Raw genomic sequence first — 24,882 nt, 5'->3', positions numbered from 1 at the left:
GCTAATCTTGTGACAATATTTAAAAGAGATAAATGGGATGACCTGGGTAATTATATGCCAATCCACCTGATATCTCTCCTGGACAAAATAATGGAACTGCTGATGCAGGACTCAATTAATAAAGAATTAAAGGAGAGTAATACAATTAATGCCTCTTGACATGGGTTTATGAAGAATAGATCTTGTCAAAGTAACTTGATATCGTTTTCTGATGAAATTACAGGTTTGGTTGACAAAGATAATAGTGTTGATGTAATAAACATAGACATCTATAAGGCATTTGACTTTGCACCCCACAACATTTTGATTAAGAAACTAAAATAAAATAAAATCAACATGGGACACAATACATGGATTGCAAAAAGAAAAGGAGGACTTGTGGCACCTTAGAGACTAACAAATTTATTTGATCATAAGCTTTCGTGAGCTACAGCTCACTTCATCAGAGGAATGCATCCAATGAAGTGAGCTGTAGCTCACGAAAGCTTATGCTCAAATAAATTTGTTAGTCTCTAAGGTGCCACAAGTCCTCCTTTTCTTTTTGCGGATACAGACTAACATGGCTGCTACTCTGAAACTAAATGGATTAAAAACTAACTAATTGATAGATCTAAAAGGGCTAATTGTGATACTTGGCTGTATAAACAGGGGAATATCAAGTAAGAGTAGTGTTAATATTGTCTTTACTCTGTCCAGTTCTGGTGTCCACAATTCAAAAAGGATGTTGATAAATTGGAGAAAAGAGCCACAAAAATGACCAAAGGATTGGAAAACATGCCATCTAGTGAAAGACTCAAGGAGCTCAAACTATTTAGTTTATCAGAGAGAAAGTCAAGGGGTGACTTGATCACAGTTTATAAGAACCTACAGGAAGAACATAACTTGATAATAGAATACTCTTCAATCTAGCAGACAAAAGTAAAACAAGATCCAATTTAGACAAAATTAAAAAATAAGGTGTAAATTTTTAAGAGTGAGGGTAATTAACGATTGGGACACCTTATCAAGTGTTGGGGTGGATTCTCCATCACTGGAAATTTTTAAATCAATATTGGATGTTTTTCTAAAAGATCTGCTCCAGTTCACAGAGGAAATAATTCAGGGAAGACCGATGGCCTGTATTACACAGCAGGTCAAACTAGATGATCACAATGATCTTTCCAGCCTCATAATCTATGAAACTATAAATTATAACTTTGAATCAATGAAAAGTCCTCAAGTACTTTCTTTTTATTTAATTCACAGAAACTCATCCGGAGGAAAGGGAACATGTTCCAAAAGTTTCCATTGCATTTTTTGCTTACCTCTCTCATAAGGTGTTTGTCTTTATCGTTCAGCATGGACTCCTGAACTGATCGCAGAACAAGTCTGTATAGTGATACTGTATCTTGACATTGGAAACACTGTTGAAGGATTTCATCAATATTTCCTGCACTTCGAGCACTGAACGAATGGACAAGATTAGCTTTTTTAATATGTTAAATTTGACAACCACAAAGTGAATTTAAGCTATTGAAGATCTTCATCTTGTGAAGTGTTGTGTGCCCTCAACTCCTACGGGCTTCAGGAGGTGCACAGAATCTTGCAGGATTAGAACCCAAAGAGTTTAACACCTGAACACATCTACCAACATATGCCATAAGAGTCTCCCTTTTGTAATAATAAATAAATAATAATAATAAAAAGCAGCGATATAGGATACCTTTACTTTAGCAGGCAACGGAATGGGAAGAAGATCATATCACATAAAGAGACAGAAATGTAAAAAGAAAAGGAGGACTTGTGGCACCTTAGAGATTAACAAATTTATTTGAGCATAAGCTTTCGTGAGCTACAGCTCACTTCATCGGATGCATTCAGTGGAAAATACAGTGGGGAGATTTATATACACAGAGAACATGAAACAATGGGTCTAACTATACATACTGTAACGAGAGTGATCAGGTAAGGCGAGCTATTACCAGCAGGAGAGTGGGGGGGGGGGAGGGGGAGGAGGAGGTGGTGAAACCTAGGAGTGGATGGGTCATTACACAAACTAAAACTATTTCCCCATGTTTATTCCCCCCTCCCCCCCCCCCCCCCCCGCTGTTCCTCAGACATTCTTGTTAACTGCAGGAAATGGCCCACCTTGATTATCACTACGAAAGGTTTCCCCCCCCCACCCCCATCCCGCTCTCCTGCTGGTAATAGCTCACCTTACCTGATCACTCTCGTTACAGTGTGTACAAACCCAATTTTTTCGATCTTCCCTCATAGGTCATGTTTTCTAGACCTTTAATTATTTTTGTTGCTTTTCTCTGGACTTTCTCCAATTTGTCCACATCTTTCCTGAAATGTGGTGCCCAGAACTGGACACAATACTCCAGCTGAGGCCTAATCAGCGTGGAATAGAGCGGAAGAATTATTTCTCATGTCTTGCTTACAATACTCCTGCTAATACATCCCATAATGATGTTTGCTTTTTTTGCAACCGTGTTACACTGTTGACTCATATTTAGCTTGTGATCCACTATGACCCACAGATCCCTTTCCGCAGTATTCCTTCCTAGGCAGTCATTTCCCATTTTGTATGTGTGCAACTGATTGTTCCTTTTTAAGTGGAGTACTTTGCATTTGTCCTTATTGAATTTCATCCTATTTACTTCAGACCATTTCTCCAGATCATTTTGGATTTTAATGCTATCCTCCAAAGCACTTGCAACCCTCCCAGCTTGCAACCCCTCCCAAATTAATACTCTTATTTTATAAAGTGTGTCCCCAGCAGCAACTAAGCAACTAAAAATAAAATATTTAAATAATAAAGAACAAGCAGCAATTGTGAGCCACCAACCACAAGCGTCCTCCTTTGGAGTCTCTAAAGTCAGACTGCTGGCCTTTTAAAAAAATACATGCTAGATCAGCCACAAGTTGCTGTGCTCAGTTATGTTCTTTGACACAGTAGGGAGGATTAATCCTCTCCACCTGCAGAAATTACAGGGTGAAATCTTATGTCCTGTATTATGCAGTAGGTCAGACCAGAAGATCATAGTGGTGCTCCCCTGGTCTTAAAATCTTATGGGCTCATCTACATGGCCCCAAAGTTTGGACTATGTGGGTGTGAAGTGTTCCACTGTAACTGTCCCATGTAGACACTGCTAGCGCAAACTAAAAGGTACTTAGTTCACATTAACAGAGACCCGTTTGAAGAGGAATACGTTAACGCACACTAGGTATCTTTTACTTCACACTAACAGCAGCATTCTCATGGGGCAGTCACAGCGCCGCACTCTGGTGCACACTGGAGTTTACACCCCCATAGTCTACACTGCAGCACAGTGTAGACTTAGTCTAGGATGCAAAGCATCAGGCACATCAGCAAACCCAACAGCCCACAGACAAAGCACCTCTCAAAATAAAAGGAATACTTCTCAATTAATATTTAAAAAGGGAATAAAGGGACTGACAGCTACAAAAAGAAGAATGAAGCAAAAGGATGGAGAGAAACCTGGATTTGGTTCCTGGATTCAGAATAGGGAGAGGATTATATACATACATTCAGATTCAGTGGGTACCTAAATATTTAGCATCAAAATCGGATAGATCATTAATTCTTTATAGTTCTGTTTTCTTTTCTTTTTTATAATAAATGGGGAAATAACTTTCTATTTTCTTCTGTTAAAGCAATTTCATCTCAACAAAGAATAATTCTGTTTCAACTGAACATTTTCTGATATGCTGATAAAGCAATTTGTATTTTTAAAATCTACAGACTCACACAATAATGTCAGGCCATCTCAACTTACCAAGCGATCATTTTGCCCAAAAGAGTGACATACAAAGCATTGCAAGTTGTGGCAGAACGACAATGTTTCTCAAGTTTCTTCTCCTAAGACAAGTATTAAAAAAAACATTATAAGCCAATGTAATATTAAGCACTTTGAAGAGTTAAGGATTTGACACTAAAACACAGATTGTGGATGTTAAAAAAAGCACATAACTAGTGTACAAAACATTGTGTGTTTTTCCTTTAAGTGGGATATATATAAGTGGAGGCTTCCTCCTGAGAGCTACATCATCTCAGGATATGATCGACACCTTGTTAGGATCAGACTCCATGGATAGGATTCAAAATGTCTTCTTTTCACATGTCCAAGCATTTTTACCGCAATTACATATTATACTAAAACAGGAGGACATGTCTGCAGAAAGATGGGTAAAAGTATAGTTCCCTTACTAGTAATTTATACTATTCCATCTGAATTTGGTGCTATCAGCCTCTGGATAAAAATATTTACACCAAATCCTGTGTAAAATGGCTATACGTTAACTAAATAAAACACATTTTCCTGGCTATTGAAACATTAACAAAAATAAGCTTTTGTCAGCTCATTTTACTCTTCCACATCTTCAATAAAATTTATACTAGACTCTAGCGTGAAATACTTTCAACAGAATTACAACAGACATACCTGTTCATTGGTCAATTTAACATCTGCACAGCTACATTCTGCACTAATGAGACATTTCACATCTTTAGAATTCAATGGCTCAAGATGAAGAGTTGGCCACAACCTTTTAGTGGGAGAGAACAAAATTACATTCAAATCCAGCAAAATAGTATGTGAAAGAAAAGAGACCTAACTATGTGACGGGGAAAAAAAGATGTCAATGCAGAAATCTGAAACTACACTCTTCTGCTGTTAAAGAATTTTAATAATACAAAGTCACATTTGTATTTTTAACCTTGCCCTAAGATGGCTGACTACATCAAAGTACTGGAAGTCTGCAAGTGCACATGCCTATGTTTAATATGCACTATATCACCTTTAATGGGGAAAATCGAAATCCAAAATTCCCACTGACTTCAGTTGGTACAAAATCAGACTCAGATTTTATTCTGCAACCTATCTATATGTATAATAAGTATATTCAAACCCAGGCTAATTTGAAACCTCCTCAAAGAACAACGTACCTCCAAGCCTGCGGACATGTTTCCACGTTCACAGATACAATCACCCTTACATTCACTGGCAGTGGATCTATCAGCCATTTCATATGTTTTTCAGCTTGCTTAAAAACAAGTTTCAGGGCATTAATTCAAAATTCATTAAAAACAAATGCCACAAATCACTGTCGTCTCATTAACTGTTCAGCCCAGTGAAAACAATCTTCCAACGCCTCTGTTCTCTTAAAATTGTTCAGGACCACATTTTTGATATAGAGCTAAATTCCCCTTTTTATGTGCAGCAGCATGGTGACAACTTAAGTAAAGCAGTTAGCGTAGTATCATGTAGACTCTCGCCACCTAAAGATTGGATACGTGACCCGACCCACAAATCAGTCCACAATTTTGGACCCACCCCCGCAGATAATGCAATGAGACAAATCAAAAGGCAACATACTCTGGCAAATTCCATAAATACCACGTTTTATGGATAAAACAAATGACAATTTAATTCATCTAGTAAAACTGCAAATTATTTTCTACATATATCACTCCAAGTTTGTTTTGCATTTGTAAAGGCCAAGCAGGTTGGAAATGTACCTGTATTTGGTCTATAGAGTCAATAATTATGATAATGCTGCCTTGGTGACGAGCAGTAAGTTTTTCCAGCCAACGAGGAAACTCTTCCAAGAGCTTAGCTGGATCCAATGTTAAAGGTGACACTAACCAAGAATGCTGCATGAGCTGCAAAATTATAAACATGCATAAAAATATTGCATCTTAAGAAATGCTTAGGGGAGTTGGACACAAGATAAAATCATTCACTCCTGGGGAGCTGATTTCAAACAAGTCCATCCAAAGTTGTTTTCCCTTCACTACATATAAGGAGCAAGAATTTAAGAAAAAGGAGAATGTTTTTTGAAGTTCTTGTGTATTTAATTTTAGATGGACAATGTGAGGTTAAAAATCCCATGGGACCATCTGGGGAATAAGAAGTGCGGAAAATGTACAAATAAAAATGTGAAGATTTTTAACAACACAGGGAAGAGTTGATTTAATCTTTCTGAAGGGCTCAGTACTATGCAGCCCTGAGTGTCCTCTTTTGAAGATAAAGGGAGCCCAGATCTTGGCAGAATCAGGCCCCTCATTTATTCAACACATATCAGACACGTACTTCTAAAACAAATTAACATAGAAGAGTAATAGTCCAACTATAGTGGGGTGCCAACTGGCAAATGCAGCTTCAGGTTTCTCAATGCATAGACAAAAGACATGCCAACTGCTGCTTTCCTTGGCCAGATGGCAGGAAATAGTAAAAGAAGCTTATGTCGCTTTCTTTATAAACCATCAATATTTTTCAGTGGAATCATAATTGATAACAATGTATTATGAAAAGCCTCAGAGGTGATATTTTAATATATTTCTGATATATTATCAACTCAACAAAATGCGGAAATCATCATCTGTATCACCCTGATTTGGTACAGACAGAGCCAAAAGAACTTTAAATAGATTCATATGTGTATATACACACACAAACACACACACACACACAATGAATAATGCTACATGTGCTAAACAATAACTAGAGTACCTTTAAAGTAAGCCGTTTAATTATTAGTGCAGATTCTGAACTGGCAGACAAGGGCTTCCCAACAAAGTGATAGAGAATTAGTGTGTTTGGTGAATGCTTCTGTTGCAGTTGAATCCTATTGGGGCAAAAAAAACACACACACATTCCCAATAGCCCACATTTTTCTAAATATATTCTTATTTCCAATAAATATTATTGTAGATTTGTCAAATGTAATTATATATTTCAGCTTGGCACCTGCAGTATATACATAATAAAATAAGTCAGAAAATTAATCATCCATAATCAAATATTTTCCATCAGAATTTTCACTTTTTATCTCCACTGGACTAGAGGGATTTTCAGGTACTTGCTACATTCACAGATTACAAAGATAAAACATCAAAAAGAGGAGATCCTTGGGGGAAGGGTGGGTAATGAATGCCCTGATGGCATCAGCATTCAAGTGTTACTCATCGGAATACTGTCAGTTTATTTTATGGCAGTAGGTTCTGTTGTAGATCATGACTGACTGCAAGATGCATTTCTGCAATAGGTTTCTGGATTTGGATCCTCCCTTCCATTTACCTCAGCGGGGGCACTTAGCGGAGATGAAATTTTCCGTTGTAACCACCACCACCCTCATTCTCAGAACAGTGCACAGCTCCCTGTGTAGGAGCTGAGTTGGGGTTCTCCGTGGCACTCTCCCCTGTGGGTTGTAACGGGGTGCCTAGACTTTAGAGGGTTGCTTTTGGAACTTCAGTATTTTTCTAATGCTGGTTTCTCCTGCTACCGTCCAATGTTGTGCTGTTCTTGTTTGAAGTGTAATTTAAAAAAAATATTAACCATTTTTAAAAATACCATTTTGACAGGAGAAGAGATTTGCCAGAGCCTGGTCCTCCAGACACAAGAAGAGGTGGGATGGGTGCTGGTGCTGCCACTAGATCATTTAGACGTTCATAATACTGCAAACAGAACAATTTAAGTTACAAGGGCTCCAGTATTAAAGAAATACATATCCTGATTAATCAATATACTGATTAATGCATCCTCCAAATATTTAAGCACATACTTAACTTTAAGAATGTTTAGTTCCATTGAAGTCAGTGGACTCAGAGTAAAACAAAATATATGGATATAGAAACAAAGTGCTTTTGTTGTTGCTTTTTTAATGGGGAAGGAAGCATGGAAAGTGCTAGAATCACTAAAAACTACTATTTAATACCTCTTCCATAAAAAGTTTAAAAGTAGAAAATAATTTTTAAAAATTAGTTTGGGATGAATTTGCAGTACTAATAAATATGACTGACTAGTGGCATTGGTACAGTAAGACCTAGTACAAGAAGGCATGCAATTCCCTCTGCACCTCTGCTAATGCACTGCAATCTTGGCCTGCCAGATCCCAGTGGTGTTCCAGACTTGTGTCTCATGAGAATGTATTACCAACTGGACTAAATTATTGTGTTGTGGTTTTATGAGGTGAGCAAATGTCCATTAGGGACTAGAGTGAGACAAAAATTCATTTTGCCCCTGACAAGGCAAATTTGAATGTAGACCTCCAAGAATGGAAGGATGGTCCAGTGGTTAGTGCATTAGGTTTAATTCCCTGCTGCACCACAGACCTCTGTGTGACCTTGGGCAAGTCACTTAGCCTCTCTGTGCCTCAGTTACCCATCTCTAAAATGAGGATAATAGCTCTGCCGCACAGAGTGTTGTGAGGATAAATACAGGCACTCAGATACTATGTTGATGGGGGGCACATAAATAACTAAGATAGATAGCCAAGGATAAAAGGATAGTGTTCTAATATTCCGTGTCACCTACTGCTACAAGTAGTTACACTTGATTATATGGAACTGGCTATTTTTAGAAGCTACAAATTCTTATAGAACCAGAAGTACAGAATAATATGAATGAAGAATAGCAGAGCATATTCCTTATAATTCTAAGAAAAGGAATTATCTCTGTGTTAACTTTTTAATTTCCATTTCTAAAATAAGTTAACCAAATTTACTGGAAAAACAGCATTCAAACTTGTCTCTGTTCAGCTTTCATCTCTATTGGAGGCAGCACAGCAGACTGTATCAGGTTTGCCAATAACGTATGGGACACAACATCTACCAGTGGGAGATGGACAGTTTTCCAGGACTAACTCCTCACATTTGATCCCTATCATTACATTTTTGCATTCCAAAACCCCATAGAAGAGATTCTCTCCCATTATGGCCTCGCCCCTGAGTGCGCTGTGGCAGTGTAGAGGAGCCATAAAAGCCCCTGAGCCAGGGTTCCCTCGGTACAGGTACTGCATAGGACAGCTGTTGGCTCACTTAGATCGTATCTAACAAAGAAATTATACAACTTTAACTATTCCCGTATGTTATTAAAGTGGTGCAACCCCCTAGTGTGAACGAAGTTCTAGGTGAATGGTATAGCTTATTCCTGTAAAGGGTGGAGGAACAGCTACGCTGGTATAAGGCACCTTTATGCCGCTATAACTAGGGGTACCTTGATTTAACTACTTCAGTAGAAAATTCATATCCTTAACTGAAATAGTTCAATCAGTACAAAAAAAAGTGGATAGACCAGGGCTAACACAGGACCCTTCGCAAGCCCTGAAACAGGGGGTGAGGTCATAGTGCACGGTACAACGGCCATTTTGAGAAGCTCCAGGTTGCCGAGCTGTTCAAAGGCAGTTCAGGGAGGGCTTCTGTAATTTAGAGCAGTCCCCTGGACTTCTTAAATTACAGCATGGGCCATTTTGGTTCCCAATCAGCCCAAAATCCCAGGGACAAAATGATGGCTTACAGCCACCTTTGCCCCTCTTTCTCAGAGCTGTGCTTGTGCATGCTGCATCTCCAAGAGGCGCAAGCATAGAGTGTCAGCCAGTTCCTCTGGGAAGCACAGCACAGCACGAAAGCACACCCACTTATTCAAGCAGCAACATAATTCCCCACCAGAGACACTTTTCACGGATTCCTCTAGATGTATTAATTCAACCCTTTCTAGGTGTATCTGTTTTTGACTCCTAGTTTTACAAGGGCTTACAGGTGAGGCAGTCCAGGAATCGTAGAATCATAGAATATCAGGGTTGGAAGGGACCTCAGGAGGTCATCTAGTCCAACCCCCTGCTCAAAGCAGGACCAATCCCCAATTTCTGCCCCAGATCCCTAAATGGCCCCCTCAAGGACTGAACTCACAACCCTGGGTTTAGCAGGCCAATGCTCAAACCATTGAGCATTTCAGTACCCCTTTATTTTTTATTTTACTATGTCTTTCTCTCACACAGAGTCAGAGACATTAAGATTGTGGACTATGTTTCATTATCATAATCCAATTCCAACAGACCTAATTCTCTGTATTGACACAGGGCTTTCATTTGCTTCAAAAAGCTGTTTGAGGCCTTTCATTTAGACTTCAAAGTATGGTGTGTTACTCACCCTCTAAGAGAACCCCTTATTTCTGGACAGTATACTATCACGGCAACATTTCCTCCAATGGAGAAACAAGGACCATTTCTTCACCAATGACACTTTAAAACAGACATAACTGGCATTGTTCCAGAAACTAAATATATCATCTGTCTAACACATATGGTCTCCTCTAGCCTAAGGTGTAAAAGCTCCAAGGTTGTTCTCAAACATAGGTCCTTCCATATAACAGCATCATTGCTGCTCATGAAACAGAGACATTTATTTCCCTTAATCAACAGACATTTCTATCTGCTTACTTTCTCAAATCCTAGTTCACATGTTGAGTTAGAAGCCTGCTGGAAAGCTTCCATCTGTTCTTGTTCATCATGTGCATCCCACAGCACATCTCCAAAAACTTCCTCTTCAGGCGCAGTGGACTCCTCTTTATTACCCAAATCCTTGCCTTCTACTTCTGTGCTTTCACAGCCCAATATATCCTGTGTAAGAAACAAACCACATGGAAATATTGTAACTTATTCCTTAAAAGTATATGCTATCATTGCCCCAGATTCTTTCAACTAGGCAGTGGGCACCGCTTACATGTCATTTTGGACTTACATTTGTGGCATGAAATGTATTCCATATGGTATGGGCTGCATACCATACTGACACACACTGGACAGGACAGTTTTTATGCACTGTATCCCTTCCCGCTTTAGGTAACAATTCTGGGGTAGATGAGTGAATTCTATTCGTGTCAATGGATCTGTGCCCATGTACGCCAGCAGAGAATGTGACCAAATGAGTCCTAGTGATGCTTTATATTGAGATCTCAAGAAGCTGCTTTCAGTTTTCCCCATGATGGAGGTTACCTACAGTAACATAGTTCTTAAACTATTTTATTCAGTTGTGGCTTTCCTTACTTCCAGGTATTAATAATGCTGAAACATATGGAGGCCTTTGAATTAAGACAAAACATCACTCATTTGTAGTGAATATAAATAGATTATTAAATAGACCGTGGATTTACTACAGTGCTTGCAGAATACTGGCAATATAGCAATTTTGTAAAGCCATGGATGGCACTGCCCCAGAGTCTACCATTCAAATTGTAAGCAGGAATGCGTAAAGTAGCCTCTCATGTGGAATACACAGCATCATGCACTCTACCTGTTTAATTATCTTTTCCACACAATTATAAGTTTCATACGCTCCTTCTTCCACTCCTCCCATGTGATCAATGAGCTGAAAAAGTTAATGACAAAATATGAAGCAACTCTGGGATTGACTATTAAACACAGATGCAGTTACTGAGGCATGTAGATATAAAATATATCCAAAGCTTATATTCTTTCCAGAACAACATTCGCCACCTTTCAAAATGAAAACTACTTTGGAGGCTTAGCCTCTGGCACCGTAAGACAGAATTTCATTTAAAAATGAGATGCTTCCACCTCACCAAAGATACTTTGGCAGTGGATAAGAAGGCTTAACGATGAGCTAGGACCCAGGAGGGTTCCTCTCTCAGCTCAGGGAAGCTAAGAGAGGACTTCTGGATAATGATTTACTAAGGCAGCTGCATTTCATTGCTAATAAAGGTGCCTGTAAGAAGAAGTCATCTTCCAAGGGAAGTTGGCCGCCAAGAGAGTGTATTCAAGCAGAGCCTGAGTACGCTTCAGGGGATTATTTGTTTGTTGTCCTTTTCCTTATTTGAGTAGTCAACCCACAGGCAGGAGGAGGAGGGGACTTTGAATCAGAGTTCCTTTGTTTTGATGATATCCAAAAAACAATACAGGAAAATGTACTATTAATGATGTGGTTAGATTATTTCTCTAACTGGAAAGTCCTGTAAAATGTAATAGGGATTTAGCATATAAAAAGTTCATAGTATTCTATAGGAATTAGAGTATAGCACAGAATTTAAACAGAGAATGCCACTTGTATATACATTTTTAAAAATCATTCCAAATCATAGAATCATAGAATATCAGGGTTGGAAGGGACCCCAGAAGGTCATCTAGTCCAACCCCCTGCTCGAAGCAGGACCAATTCCCAGTTAAATCATCCCAGCCAGGGCTTTGTCAAGCCTGACCTTAAAAACCTCTAAGGAAGGAGATTCTACCACCTCCCTAGGTAAATTCTATAGCAGGGTTGTATTTTCCCAGAGGATGATCCAAAATAATACAGAACAGTTCTTTTCTATTAAATATTATAGGATTTTTTCATAAGGATTCTGTAAGAAATTTAGAGCCAAATTCTGCTCAGTCGCACCCCCTGCGCAGCTGAGAATAAAACTTTGTTCAAGTTTCTGTACAGGCACAGTGCTCAATTTTTTAAATCTACAATTTCATAAAATTCAACATCATACACCTGTTCACAAAAGATGTCCATAACAAAGCATGTGTTGTAATATTTGAGGTTACAAGTATTATGCTACAAAATAAGAGGACAACAAATCTCTGAAACATAACAACCTTCTACATGTTGTACCTTTGCTTTGTTCACATAACAAACTTGCTCAGTTAACTGCTGCACAGGGTCTGAGCTGACTTTGCCATCTTCTATTCTGCGGTAAATCAGCCGGGGCTTTCCTTCAGGATTTTTCAATAAGGCTTCCTCACAGTCCTCCAGCAAACAGCTAGATTGGAAATCAGCAGTCTTGAGCTATAATACACTGTTGCAGTACGCAGTTTAATCAACATAAGCTCCAAGGACGGGTTTCACTGCAAAATCTAATTGAAAGGGCACACCTTTTACCATGAAGGCAGCCAGACATTGAAACAGAGGATATCCAACGTCTGGGCCAGGAAAATGGAGAAAAGTTCTCAGGTTGCTAATTGTACTCACGATATTAAGATTCTTTCAGTAGCAGGTTTACACATGATTGCTTTTTTAATTCAGAAGTCTATTTTCTACAAACCCTCTCATCATACTGGTACTCAGATTAAACAGTAATAGTTCTGCATTAGGTTTTCATACACATAAGAATAGAGTCACAAGTCATTATTAACAAATGTCAAAAGTATTGATGCACTGTCATCAATTATTTGAATGCCCTATCCTGCTCCCTAAAGTCAGAGGGAAAACTTTAGGGTTCAGGACCTTAGTTAAGGCTCACCAAAATGGACAATTTACACTCACAACTTGAATCTGAACAATGCACTGTACCTGTATGTGTGTGAAGGAATATCCGTCTTTATTCTTGAAAGTTCTGCCTTGTGAATCTATTATGCTACACAGAGAGCCAGCATCAGGGAGACAAACTAGCAGATAGGTGTAATCTTCCACACATGAGGCATTATAATCTTAATCTCACTTTTTGTACAAGAAACTATTTAAATTAATATTGTTGTCAGGAAGGTCTCATTCTTCTCTGAGCTGTATTGTCCACATGGATTCCACTCTTGGTGCACATGTGGCCCATGTACACAAGATTGGATTTTTTTGGCCAGCAATGTCAGTAGGGCCAGAAATGCTCTCAGTGTCTTTGCATTGCCCCCACTTCTCCAAGGACATAAAGGGCAGAGCAGACCCAATTTTCCCTCAGTTCTTTTTTACCACCTGTGCCAGCAAGATGGAACCCCTGCAGTGTCTCTGTCAGCCTGCTGCTTTGCACACAGTGCTAGCATTAGTTAGTCAGCAGTATTATCAATTAGCAAGTTGTTAATTAGCCTTTTTGCCCATTAGCAAAAAAACCCTTTTTTAGTCAGATATTTAGTTTATAGGCTAGACACCCCCACATCTGAACCAGGGTGCTAGCAAAATGGCAAAAGGAAAATCGTCAGGATTCAAAACCTAACTCCTTGTGTAACATTTCAATGGCACATATCAACAGACACTGTAGGTACCTTTTTTTGTTTAGGAGAGGGACACATTCCTGAATGATGTTCTATATGTTGCTCTTTCTCTTAGCAGACTCAAAAAGCTAGAGAAGCCTCATCCCAAGTTCCTGACCAAAGCTGACAGAGTTCCATATGAATCAATTTATTCATCTCCAGCTTTCTTCCCCAATCCTCACGCAACTCCAAAGGCAGCTAAACTTCAGACACTTAATGTAGTAATGTCATAGTTCATTAAAAGGCCAAAAACTAGACTGTTCCTGGCCCCTTGCTAATAAGATTATGGGTCAGACAATATCCTGACAGAGATTATCAAAATGGCTGTTCAACTGTATAAGGACAAATTGAAAATGACGACTCTATGCCCATTATTTAGTGTTTTCACTTCTAATCCCTCTTTTCTTCCTCCTTCATGGTATACAGCCAAAAAGAAGAAAATTCCAAGCTGCAAAATAGAAACAACTGAATTGTAACATTATCCTTAAGTCAATACTTTTGGTTTAGAAAATTATTTTTCTTCTAGTAAGACGACCAATTATTCACTGCACAAGTGAAAAGCACTGCATTACCAGTTGTTATAAAATATCATGGATTTAGTAAATTACATCACAACAGGCTAGGGCAAGACTCTGCACTGAAGAGCCAGGAAATTAACCGAGAAGTAAGTTAGAGAGACAAAAAGAATATGCAACCAAATAAAACAGGTAATATAGGCAGGTGACTAGACAGATAAGCAAATAAAACACACAGAATATGTTCACACATGCCATCTCTAATTTCTATGATTCTATCACTAGGAACAGCAGAAAGCTGTTCTTGGAAAGCAAGAAATTTGCATATTTTGATGGCTCTTTTATGTTGTATTTTAACAGAATCTAGAGCCACAGGAACAGGGAAACCTCAGAAAGAAGCTGCTTTCTCTTAACTGTCTGTGCTAGAAAATCTAAAGTCTGAAGGAAGATTTGTTAGAAGAAACTAGCTTAAGAAATGCTGTAAGTGGAACACTGCATACATGTTAATAAGCTATGTGTTATACATAAATTATCAGTTTCTCTTTGCTTTGTCAATCTACAAAACTATTAACTTACCTTGGCAAAGTTAAATGTATGAACAAAATGACTAAGGAACTTTTCTCAATTTCCCATTTTCTCACAGCCTGGAAATGATTTCCATTTTCTACTGGAAAATGAACAACTTGAAAGAAGTACCCCATTGTTTCACATATTCTTTGAAGTTTTGGTGAGTAGTTCTGAAAGGAAATTTAAATAAACTGACCTTTATTATTAATTATGCATTTCAATAAGGACCTATTAATAAACCCCAATTTATTTTCAATATAAACTTTCTCCCATTGAAATCCATAACAAAACGCCCACTCATTTCAATGGGATCAAGATCTGACTCCTAAACTTTTTAAGAACTACCACAGAGTTTTGATGAACAAGTATTAGAGGAGAAAAATAGAGAACCTTAAATGAATGATTAACTAACATAACTTTTGTGCTGTTCTCACCTGAATGAAGATGTCCACTTCAGGTTGAGTCTCATCTGTATTAATGAGATAGCACCTTACTGTGTTACTCCACAGAGAGTGGGAAAACAGTGGAGTGACCTGCAATAAACTGGCAATAGCAGCATCCCAGTCATCTGCAAACAATATACAAAACCACAGGTCTCCTTATCTTGTTACATCATATAACAGTTTGCATCAATGCTCTCTTAACACACCCTAAGGAAATAATATAAAATATATATTATATTTAAATAAATATATATTTATATATTATAAAAATATAGCAAAACAAAACAGCAGAATGTTAAATACATTCACATTACATACCTATTATGTTTCTTTTAAAATAAGTGTTTGTGAAATTTAGCCAAAATGTCAAGTTGATGGCTTTCATACAAAAAAATTAAATTCTCTAACAGAAGTAATAAAGATGCCCATGTAATTAAATGCCTAACTAAGCAATTGTTAGTAAAATACTGCTGCTTTAAAATTAATTGTAAATATACTAAGCTAACAAATGTTGGTGAACTAATAGGTAGCATAATTCTTCTTTAGATAAACTGCATTGTTCTCCATGTGTATGCTGTATGTCAATTCAGCTTATCACAGAAAGCTTTAAAGCTAATTCTTTTCTTAGCTTCTCATTTTGTAGGCTAACATTACCTATGATCTGAGCAGTTTCAAGGAAGCTACTTGACATGTGAAAGTCTTAACACTTTAGCATTACTGAAAGGTAATTTTGTGTGTAATTTTGTATTTTTATGAGATCTCTAATAGCTCACTATAATCTTGTAAATTCCTGCAAATGTATTTTGAAATATAAAACACCATTTTTCTGATAAGCTGACTAGTGAGTTACTAATTGTCTCCTGAAAATGTCAAAAAGTGACCTTTCACTAGCAGTAAAGTGGTGTTGCAAAGTGACATATACAGAGAAACTCAAAGTTAAGGATGATACGTTACTTGTCTGAGTAACTAATTTAAACTGAGTCTGTGTCACAGGCTAGTATTGAGATTAAGGTAGTGAGGCAAGCCAAATTAGAAAGTGTTGTTACTAACTACAAAATACTGGAATTGATAGGGAAATCAGTGATAATCTTTCCCATAGTACAAATGTAATTCAGCATGCATAGGTCCTGATCATGCAATTGGATCTGTGTGGATGAACCCTCAAAGTCATGGAGAGTTCCATTTAAGTCAATGGGATTCTGCCTGGAAGGGTCTTCCTATGCAAATCCAGGTGAAGGAGAGGGGGCATGGTTTGTGACATCATGCATGTGGCCTATGTGCCGAAGGATCTGAGCAGTGTGAAAAATATTTGAAATTATTTGAAAAATAAGGCAAAAATCGGACAAGATACAGGGACTATGTCAGGCTAAAATAAATCACATTTAAAATACATTTTTCTTGGTTATGTTATTCAAAGCAGGGTCATCTAAAGCCTTTTCTTGAGCCCCCCCAGGCAATAAATTGGTATTTGGTATATTTACTCTGAAGCATTCAGATTCACTGTCATTACCTAAGAATACTGCTGCACATATTATTAGCAGTAAAAATATTAAACACCATTAGGCGTGTCTTAGCTATACTTTCATTTTATTTTTATAAAAAGCAGTCATTCAAAGGAAAATATGGAGTGACAGATACAGTAAATCCCTTAACGGGGGATAAGAATGGATACAAAAGACCTCCAAGGTAAACAGTACTTGTATGTAAACAGCCACTTGTTAAACCCGCTTAGCAGACAAACACGAGTTGCTTACCTCTGTTTATGTTCGCAAATGGTCCTTCCACATCTATGGAACTATGAGCAAACTCGGGCCCTCTGAAAGACTGCTGAAGTTGCATCATACTACCCATAGATGGCTCACTTCCCAACACTCCACCAGTCCAATATTCAGATTGGGCTCCAGTAGCTTAAAAGTAAATACAAACTGATTTTCACTAAATGAAATACATTATCAAACCTAAACACTTCAGTTAAAATTGGCTGACAAATGCCACTAAAATTCTTCTCCCTTAGCAGGTTCGCTCACTGCTTTGTCTGATGTGGTTTTAAATCTGCACTCCCTCACTGTTACTATTTCTTTAGTAGCATGGCTTCTCAGTAACAGAGCATGTTAGTACATGGGTCTCTCAAAACTGAGGACGCCATCATTGGTTTCAAATGCTGTATTAGGTCACCTATAAGGAAGAGTTTCATAGTTTTACTGTAGTCATTTGTGCACGTCACAAAGTCACCACACTGTTGACAGTCTCTGTTTAAGAAAGACCCAGACCTAAGGAGCAGAAAAGTGTTGCAGGTCAGAAGTGAAATACATTTCTTAGTTGGGTGGAAAAGCTTTATAGTTAACTTCTCATATTATCCTTGGATTACACCATTGCCTACTAATCTATCACTTTCAAGACCACTAAATTCAAATTTTTGAAGAAAAAAATGAAAATAAGTTAAGAAAGATTTTTAAAGGAGGGATGAGGAAGTATAAAACACAAATAAGAAGGAATATAAAAGAAGAAGGGAGAAAATATATATGGGGAAGAGGTAGGAATCATAAGCCCGTTAAAATCAATGGTGTCACTAGAATTTAGCACGTGCATAAGTGCTTTGCAGAATCAGAGCCATACATAGCACTATGAAACATTTCTAGTTCTGAAGGTTATTCAGCCACTTCAGCTGTGATTTGTGTTACATCTTGTTAGCAAAGCAGGGTCAGATGTAATAGCACGGGACACTGGACTTCAAGGGAAAACCCAAGTGTTGCAGGAAGTGATGCTGGTGATCCCTAGTCTGTATCTAACCAATACCATGGCATGGTACTAATGGGCACTGTGCTGATGGAGATGCCATGTTTTGGATCAGATGTAAAACCAGGAGACTGAATGCTTATAACCGCTAAATATCCAGTGTTGTTAAAGATTAAGGCTGTTCAAAACTGGTCCCCCCTGTCAAATTCCAATTTGACATTCTGCGTAGGTTTCCAATTTTGTTCATTTTCTGTTCTGATGGGTTATATGGGGCTGATATGCCAAACTGGAACATAACCTCTAGACTTGAGAAAATGAGATCAGATAGCAGGAAACTCACAATGAAAATACAAGAAAAGCAGAAAGGTTCAGGGAAGGTAGAAAGTCAAGGTGTTTTTTAGAATATGGAGCACTATAAATATAAATGGAATCACCAAAAATGGCTAATTTGTTTAGGGCCTCCACAGACTTAAAAAAACCACAATTTAAATTGTAAACTGTTTTTATCCTTCATACAATATGTCTTTGTGCTTTTAAAACTTGCATTATAAAGCCTCACAATCTATAGTGCATATATATTTTCTTTTGCTATACTTCATAAAATTTAATCTTTTTTTATTCGCTTGCTGAAAGTAGGAAATGGAATTCTTACCAGTAACTTCTGTGCAATTGTCATCTGAATCAGACTCTTCGGGATCGAAGACTTGGATCCCTTGGGCTTGCAGTCTCTGAAGTTTTGTTTCCAGCTCTCGTTTGGCCCTCAGTAAATCCTGAATCTCATTTTCCTTAGTTTCCCTGAAAATCTAGAAAAAGAAAAGGATTTTTTTTAAAGTATAAAGCCAACTCCTACTATTTTATCACAAGTCTTGTGAAATTTGATGTTTGATCTATAGCCCCAGCTCCTGAATTCATGTGATCTGCTGTCATTAAAAAAAAAGTGAGATTTGAGCCCTCGCTATGGTAGAGAAAGACTTGAAAACGTGACCCAAGTGAACATAAGAACGGCCATACTGGGTCAGACCAAAGGTCCATCTAGCTAGTATCCTGTCTGCCAACAGTGGCCAATGCCAGATGCTTCAGAGAGAATGAACAGAACAGGTGATCATTAAGTGATCCATCCCCTCACCCATTCCCAGCTTCTGACAAACTGAGGCTAGGGACACCATCCCTGCCCATCCTGGCTAATAACCATTGATAGCTCTATCCTCCTTGAATTTGTCTAGTTCTTTTTGAATCCTGTTATAGTCTTGGCCTTCACAACTTCCCAAGTGCAACCCATTCTCTCAAAATCAGAAGGCGAATAAAGGAATCCAACATTTATATTATTTTTAAATCAATGCCATGATTTTGGGGTTACTGACTCATGATTTTTGAATGTTTGGGATGGACAGTACTAAAATAACCTCATAAGTAATATCCATGGTTTTTAACTTAGTTTTAAGAAAAGCCAGCTTTTTTCAGCAACAAAACTATAATTTGTTCTCAAAGATTTCCCTATTATTTTTTGAATGGACGTATATTATTTTACTGTGGATTGTTGTACTGACAGCTATACACCTTTAATTTAAGTAGTTTAAAATACAGAGACCAGATATCTGGAATTGTCTTATATATACAATATTACTATCACAAGCTAAAACTGATTAACGAGCTTGGTCTTTGATCAAAACTAAGTACTTAAGATCCCAAGCGTATACAAGAGATCTGTAGACTTAATTACAAATACAATTTAAAACAAAACTCTTTGAAAGCAATCCTTGCCTTACTTATCTACCAAAACATTTCCTCTGCTACAGTTGATCATATTGGCAAGCCCTAAAACAGTGCAGAGAAATGCATTCACTGTCTAATTTTGGGTGCTAGCAGTGGGATCAGCTGCAGGAGGGGAAAACCAGAAGCATCAGCTTGGCAATTAATAAGCATTTCAAGTCACCCTAATGCAAAAATATTATGGCTTTTATCGTCACTTGGCTCTTGTATTTTAGTAGCACAAAGAGATGTGCCCATAGCTGGCACAGGGGGTATTTTTTTAATGAAAACTAAAAATGTTGAACATTAAAAAATTAAATATAAGCATTACTGAGAAATAACCGAAGTCAGTGAGCCTACAATTTATTTTTCTTTATAACATCATGTAACATAACTTCTGATCTGCATGTTCCTTGCCCCTTCTAGGTGTGAAATTGGCAAAAGCTGATGAAATGGCACAGAAGGTGCCAGGATGTTGAGCAACAGTAAATTTTCTCCTTTCCATTTTCAAAAGCATTATTTTCCACTAAGACTAAATGTTATTAAAAAACATTTCTACAGGTAAATTTTGGTATGATTAATTTGGAGTAAATAGTGGATTAAGGCCCTGGACCTACAATGAGTTTCAAATCAGCAGACATCTGCATCTAGGCAGAACCTACCCAGAGAGAGTTCACTGAGGGATTTTCTTGGTCATTTTCCTGGGGGATAAAGTGAAGATGCTTACCTTGAATTGTCTCTTGACTTTGTCTCGGTCATGTTCAAATGTAGCAGCTCTCTCCATGGCTTGATATTTGGCTTCTAAAGCACTTTCTTTCTCTCTAAGTATTTTCTGGTAAGTTTTCTGAAGAGCCTGAAAATATTTAATATATGATTTCTCTGAAAGAAAATTATTATTGCTATAAAGTTTTAGCATACTTTTCAGCTACTGAGTTTAGATAGCAAATTCAATAGTTTTGCTGCAATAGCCCTTTTACAACTCTTAATTCAATGAAGAGGTTTTTGTTTGGTTTTTTGTTTGTTTAGATTTAAACATTGCATTGCAGTGTTGGAACACAAATCAGTGCAATCTTATCATGAATGACAAACAAAATATTTAACATTTTTATTAAAGCTAATGTTAAAGTTATATAATACACAGGTTGAGAAAAGAGTGTCTGTACATCTGGGTATAGTGCTCGGGGGTTCTTGCAACAAATTTTTGGGTGGCCTCAGAATGTGGCCACCAACTCTTGCTGGTGGCTGCTCTGACAATTTTTCCTAAAATACTTAATAACTTTAGAAAAAACAAATAAATATGTGCATATACATGTCCAAATCATTGTAATTTATTTATGTAGGGGTTTATTGCAGACTCAATAATTAAAAATAATGTACAGTTGTCTACCATTACTGGACCTAAACAGAATAGAAACACAATAAGGTGCTTTGCATGTTTTGCTTTTTTTGGTTGCTTTTTTATTAGACTTGCTAGCTAGTAAGTCTGCTGTGAAAAGTGACTTTTGTATATTTGTTAATACCACTTTTACAGCAGACTTGCTAGCTAGCTGGGAGGCTGTGAAAAGTGATATTAATAAAATATCACTTTTCACAGCAGACATACTCAGCCCCGGTAAGCTGGGGGACAAATTAAGCCCTGGATGGGGAAGTGGGTAGTGGGGCCAAGGGGTGAAAGGGGGATAGATAGATGGGAGTCAGGGAAGATGGGGGAAGTGAGTCCAGAGCAAGAGCCTGGGGCCCTGGTGCACAGATGGGGACTGGAGGAGGCAGCGAGGGCCAGGGGCGATGTGCAGGGGGTGATCCTGGAGCCCTGCAGCTGTGGGATGGAGCCTGCTGCCACACGGCCAGAGCCTGTACCCCCACCCCCAGGCTTAAGCCTGAAGCCGAGCCCCACTGTTCCCAGGAAGGTGGGGAATTCACACTGGCTGCTTACTCCTACATGTTTGTGGCTCCAGAAGGGGACAGAGACCAGTCCCTACTGGTGGCCCTGGGGGAGGTTTACTCCCCACACCCCCCATCATCACCCAGGAGGCTGTGGCTGCAAGAAAAGCCCCTGGTGGCCACATGCTGCCATGGTGGCCACATTTGAGAAACACTGGTTTAGATTATCCGCAAATACAAAGTTTGTTTTTAAAGTCATAAAATACATATAGTGCAAGCAGACTCCAGTGCTCTAATGCAGCCCCACTGACTTCATTTTTACTTCAGTGGGGCTCTGAAGAAACCTGGAAAGAAAAGTGAAACTGACCAGTTCAAGCTGGAAATATTGCAAATAATAAACCAATTGTCTAAATGGTGTAAATTAGATGTTTTATTTTATTATAAAAATTTAAGCTTTTATTAAAGATGTCTAGATTAACATAGGTAAAGAAATTGAACACATTTTTTAACTGTCCATTTCTTTTTTTAGTTGCCGATTTGTCCATGTAAAAATGCCATCTTGATCTGAAATATTTTGCCAGCAGTTGTGAATCTTGTTTCTACCATGCTATATTTAAAAACTGGATTTTTATAAGGGTGCTACTCAGCAGCTCCACACAGAGTAGGCGGGAGAATACTGGGAGGTGGACAGCTTGTCCAGAAGATGCTGGGAACAGGAGGAGATAAAGAACCCTCGACTGCTCTCCACCAAGAGACTAGTTGGGAGGAAGGAGGTCAATGCTAAAGCCATAGTTGAGGGGTCTATTCCCCATTTCAAAAGGCGTATGGGGTAGTGGAAAGAGATCTGGGTTCTGTTCCCAGTTTTGACACTTATTTCCTGAACAACTTTAGACAAATCTCTTGTCTTCTTTATCCCTCCGTTTTCCCATCTGTAAAATGGAGATACTCAATTTATCAAGTGCTTTGAGATGTAAGGATGAACAGTGCTAGACAGGAGCTAATATTTGCCTCAGAAGATGAGATCTTCCCTCCCACCCCTTTCCCTATCAACCATGGCGTGGGTCAGTAGAATTGCTAGTTACCTGGAGCTCTGCCCGGAGTCTCTTGTTCTCCAGGTCCAGCTTGGCTTCTTTCTTGACCATAGAGGCCACCTCGTTGTTCTTGCTGACACGGAAGATCTCATATTCTTTTTTCAGGCGCTCATACTCCGCCATGCACTCCAACTCCTGTACTGAGGCAGTGGATTTGAAGCTGGCCCCAATGAGGCCTCCAGGCCGCGAAGCACCCACCCGGCGGAAAGAACTGCGCAGCAGGCGAGCTTTGGGCTTCACCTCTACTGGGATCTCACAGGCTTCGCCACCACCTCCCCCATAAGTGTCCTCAATCACCTCCCCGCCAGTGCCCGCTGGGCTCACCAGGGAGGAAGCTGTCCCCATCGTTGGGGGCCAGGTTGGGATGCTGCCCTCACTGCTGCTCCCCTTTCTCCATGGGTTTGGCAGCTGGAGTCACCCAGTAGCCAGGCATGGGTGCCAGGCACGTGTCACTGGTTCTGTCCCTCTAGCAGTTTATACCAGGGTCATGCCTGTGGTGTCTGTGCACCGGTGGAGTGGCTGGCAGTGGGGCTCCCCACACAGGTCAGGGGCTTGCCCGGGCTCTCCCCACCAGTCCCTACCAACTAGACTGGCTTCAAGCCCCACTTCCACCCAGGGGAGCAATGACGGGCTGCCCCGCTGTCTAGGGCGGGCCCACGGGACAGCAGCAGCAGCTCCCCAGGGTGGCATGAATAACACCCCTCGGCAGGGGGGAGCCAGCCATAGCCTCGGGGACTCCGTGCCCCCGAGCCCGGGGTCTCGGGCAGCCGCAGCGCTGCAAGGGGCGGGACAGGGCTCAGAGGAGGAAGGAAGGAGGGAGCCACGTGGGCCGCCTCCAGCCCGCCCCGGACAGGGCAGGGTGGGGGCCGGGACTCGGGAGTCTCTGCGCCCGGCGGGCTGCAGGGCGCCTCCTGCGGACAGACCCCGCTCTGCGCGGCGCTGCTGGGCCGCCGGCTGGGAGCGCCAGGTACCGGCCCGAAGGGTGAGGGGAGGCGGGGCTGGCGGCCCGAGGGGGAAGAGGCGGGAGGGTGCTGACAGGGGCTGGTGGAAGAAGGAGGGAGGGGGGCAGGTCGGGGAGAAGAGGGGCCGAGCTGGTGGGGAGGGGCTCGTGGGGAGATGGGGAGATGGGGGCTGGAGGGGGGACGCCTCGCTCGTGGCGCGGGGGAAGGGAGAGGGGCAGAGGCAGCGAGCAGGTACAGAAGCAAGGGGTTGGTTTGTTCCCCAGAGCAGAGGGACACGTCTCGAGATAAAAGAAATAACTGTGGGCGCTAAAGTATGGGGTGGGGAGGAGCGAAAAGAGGAGGGGGGGAGCCTATTTCCCTAGAAGAGTTGAGGAGGCAGGAGTCGGGAGGCAAAGCAGCCACTTATAGCATATTTTTTAAATTCTTTTAGCCACTTTTAGCATATTTTAGTTGGAGAGGTTTCAGAAACAATTTGCAAGAAAAAGAACAAGGAGGGGAAAGGAGCCAAACCCAAATAGGGCGACGTGGTAAATAGAACAATCTGTTTCCACCAGAAGTAATTAGTACAGTAATGCAGCTGGGGGAAACAGCATTGTACTTTAGGCTTTATAAGCTCTTTGGGGCACTGGCTTTTTTTTTTGTTGTGGGTTCCTACAGCGCTTAGCACAATGGACTCCTTGTCCCTGGCTCAGGCTGCTAGGCACTACATGTGACGTTCCCCTGGTATTATCCAGACCAGTGATCTGCTAGGTCACTCCAGTCCTTGACTCCGGGAGCCAGCCTTACCCTGCTCTGCTGTGAGAACCCTCCCACTCCTGGGCTGTTCATGCACAGCCTCTGGCATGTAAGCTGCTCCTTGGATTGTGCAACCAAATGACACTAGCCAATATCTCTGGGCCCAGACACAACCCTAGGAACCTCAGTCTTGCAGTGCCCAGTTATGCCCACTGGATGCTGCAAGCTTATAGGAGTTCATCAATTTAACAAATAAGTTGATATGTACCAGGCTTGTTATCCCAAGGGGAGTCTCTGACATGCTTCAACCCAAACACACTGCTTCAGGTAGAATAAACAAACAAATGTATTAACTATGAAAGATAGATTTTAAGTGATTATAAGTCAAAGCATAAAAAGTCAGATTTGGTCAAATGAAATAAAAGCAAAACGCATTCTAAGCTGATCTTAACACTTTCAG

The 24,882-nt window shown here is 39.9% G+C and overlaps 2 protein-coding genes across 10 annotated transcripts in view; one reads left to right on the top strand and one right to left on the bottom strand.

The window, feature by feature from the left end:
- NPHP3 (nephrocystin 3) overlaps positions 1 to 23,519 on the bottom strand; it is a 46,285-nt gene extending 22,766 nt beyond the window's left edge. For 3 of the 4 annotated variants that reach the window (XM_048838777.2, XM_048838778.2, XM_048838781.2), the window contains exons 1-16: positions 22,717 to 23,519; positions 20,481 to 20,606; positions 18,657 to 18,807; positions 17,023 to 17,175; positions 15,260 to 15,393; positions 14,835 to 14,995; positions 12,398 to 12,545; positions 11,078 to 11,152; positions 10,225 to 10,404; positions 7,359 to 7,462; positions 6,519 to 6,633; positions 5,525 to 5,668; positions 4,952 to 5,049; positions 4,449 to 4,551; positions 3,783 to 3,865; positions 1,305 to 1,443 (exon numbers count right to left, since the gene is read on the bottom strand). In XM_048838777.2, coding sequence (XP_048694734.2) covers positions 1,305 to 1,443; positions 3,783 to 3,865; positions 4,449 to 4,551; positions 4,952 to 5,049; positions 5,525 to 5,668; positions 6,519 to 6,633; positions 7,359 to 7,462; positions 10,225 to 10,404; positions 11,078 to 11,152; positions 12,398 to 12,545; positions 14,835 to 14,995; positions 15,260 to 15,393; positions 17,023 to 17,175; positions 18,657 to 18,807; positions 20,481 to 20,606; positions 22,717 to 23,070 — 2,268 coding nt within the window. In that variant the 5' untranslated portion in view covers positions 23,071 to 23,519. The remainder of the gene's footprint in view (positions 1 to 1,304; positions 1,444 to 3,782; positions 3,866 to 4,448; positions 4,552 to 4,951; positions 5,050 to 5,524; positions 5,669 to 6,518; positions 6,634 to 7,358; positions 7,463 to 10,224; positions 10,405 to 11,077; positions 11,153 to 12,397; positions 12,546 to 14,834; positions 14,996 to 15,259; positions 15,394 to 17,022; positions 17,176 to 18,656; positions 18,808 to 20,480; positions 20,607 to 22,716) is intronic. The other variant, XM_048838779.2, reaches the window with a different exon arrangement.
- A 33-nt stretch (positions 23,520 to 23,552) lies between these two features.
- Positions 23,553 to 24,882, top strand: part of TMEM108 (transmembrane protein 108) — a 410,091-nt gene continuing 408,761 nt past the window's right edge. For 5 of the 6 annotated variants that reach the window (XM_075125691.1, XM_075125692.1, XM_048838789.2 and 2 more), the window contains exon 1: positions 23,553 to 23,692. The gene's annotated coding sequence lies outside the window, so the exon portion shown is untranslated. The remainder of the gene's footprint in view (positions 23,693 to 24,882) is intronic. The other variant, XM_048838790.2, reaches the window with a different exon arrangement.

Source organism: Caretta caretta, chromosome 2 (assembly GCF_965140235.1).
Source record: "Caretta caretta isolate rCarCar2 chromosome 2, rCarCar1.hap1, whole genome shotgun sequence".
In the NCBI taxonomy this organism is placed as follows: domain Eukaryota; kingdom Metazoa; phylum Chordata; order Testudines; family Cheloniidae; genus Caretta; species Caretta caretta.
Note: the sequence above shows the minus strand (reverse complement) of the source record. Positions and strands in the feature narration are given on the sequence as shown.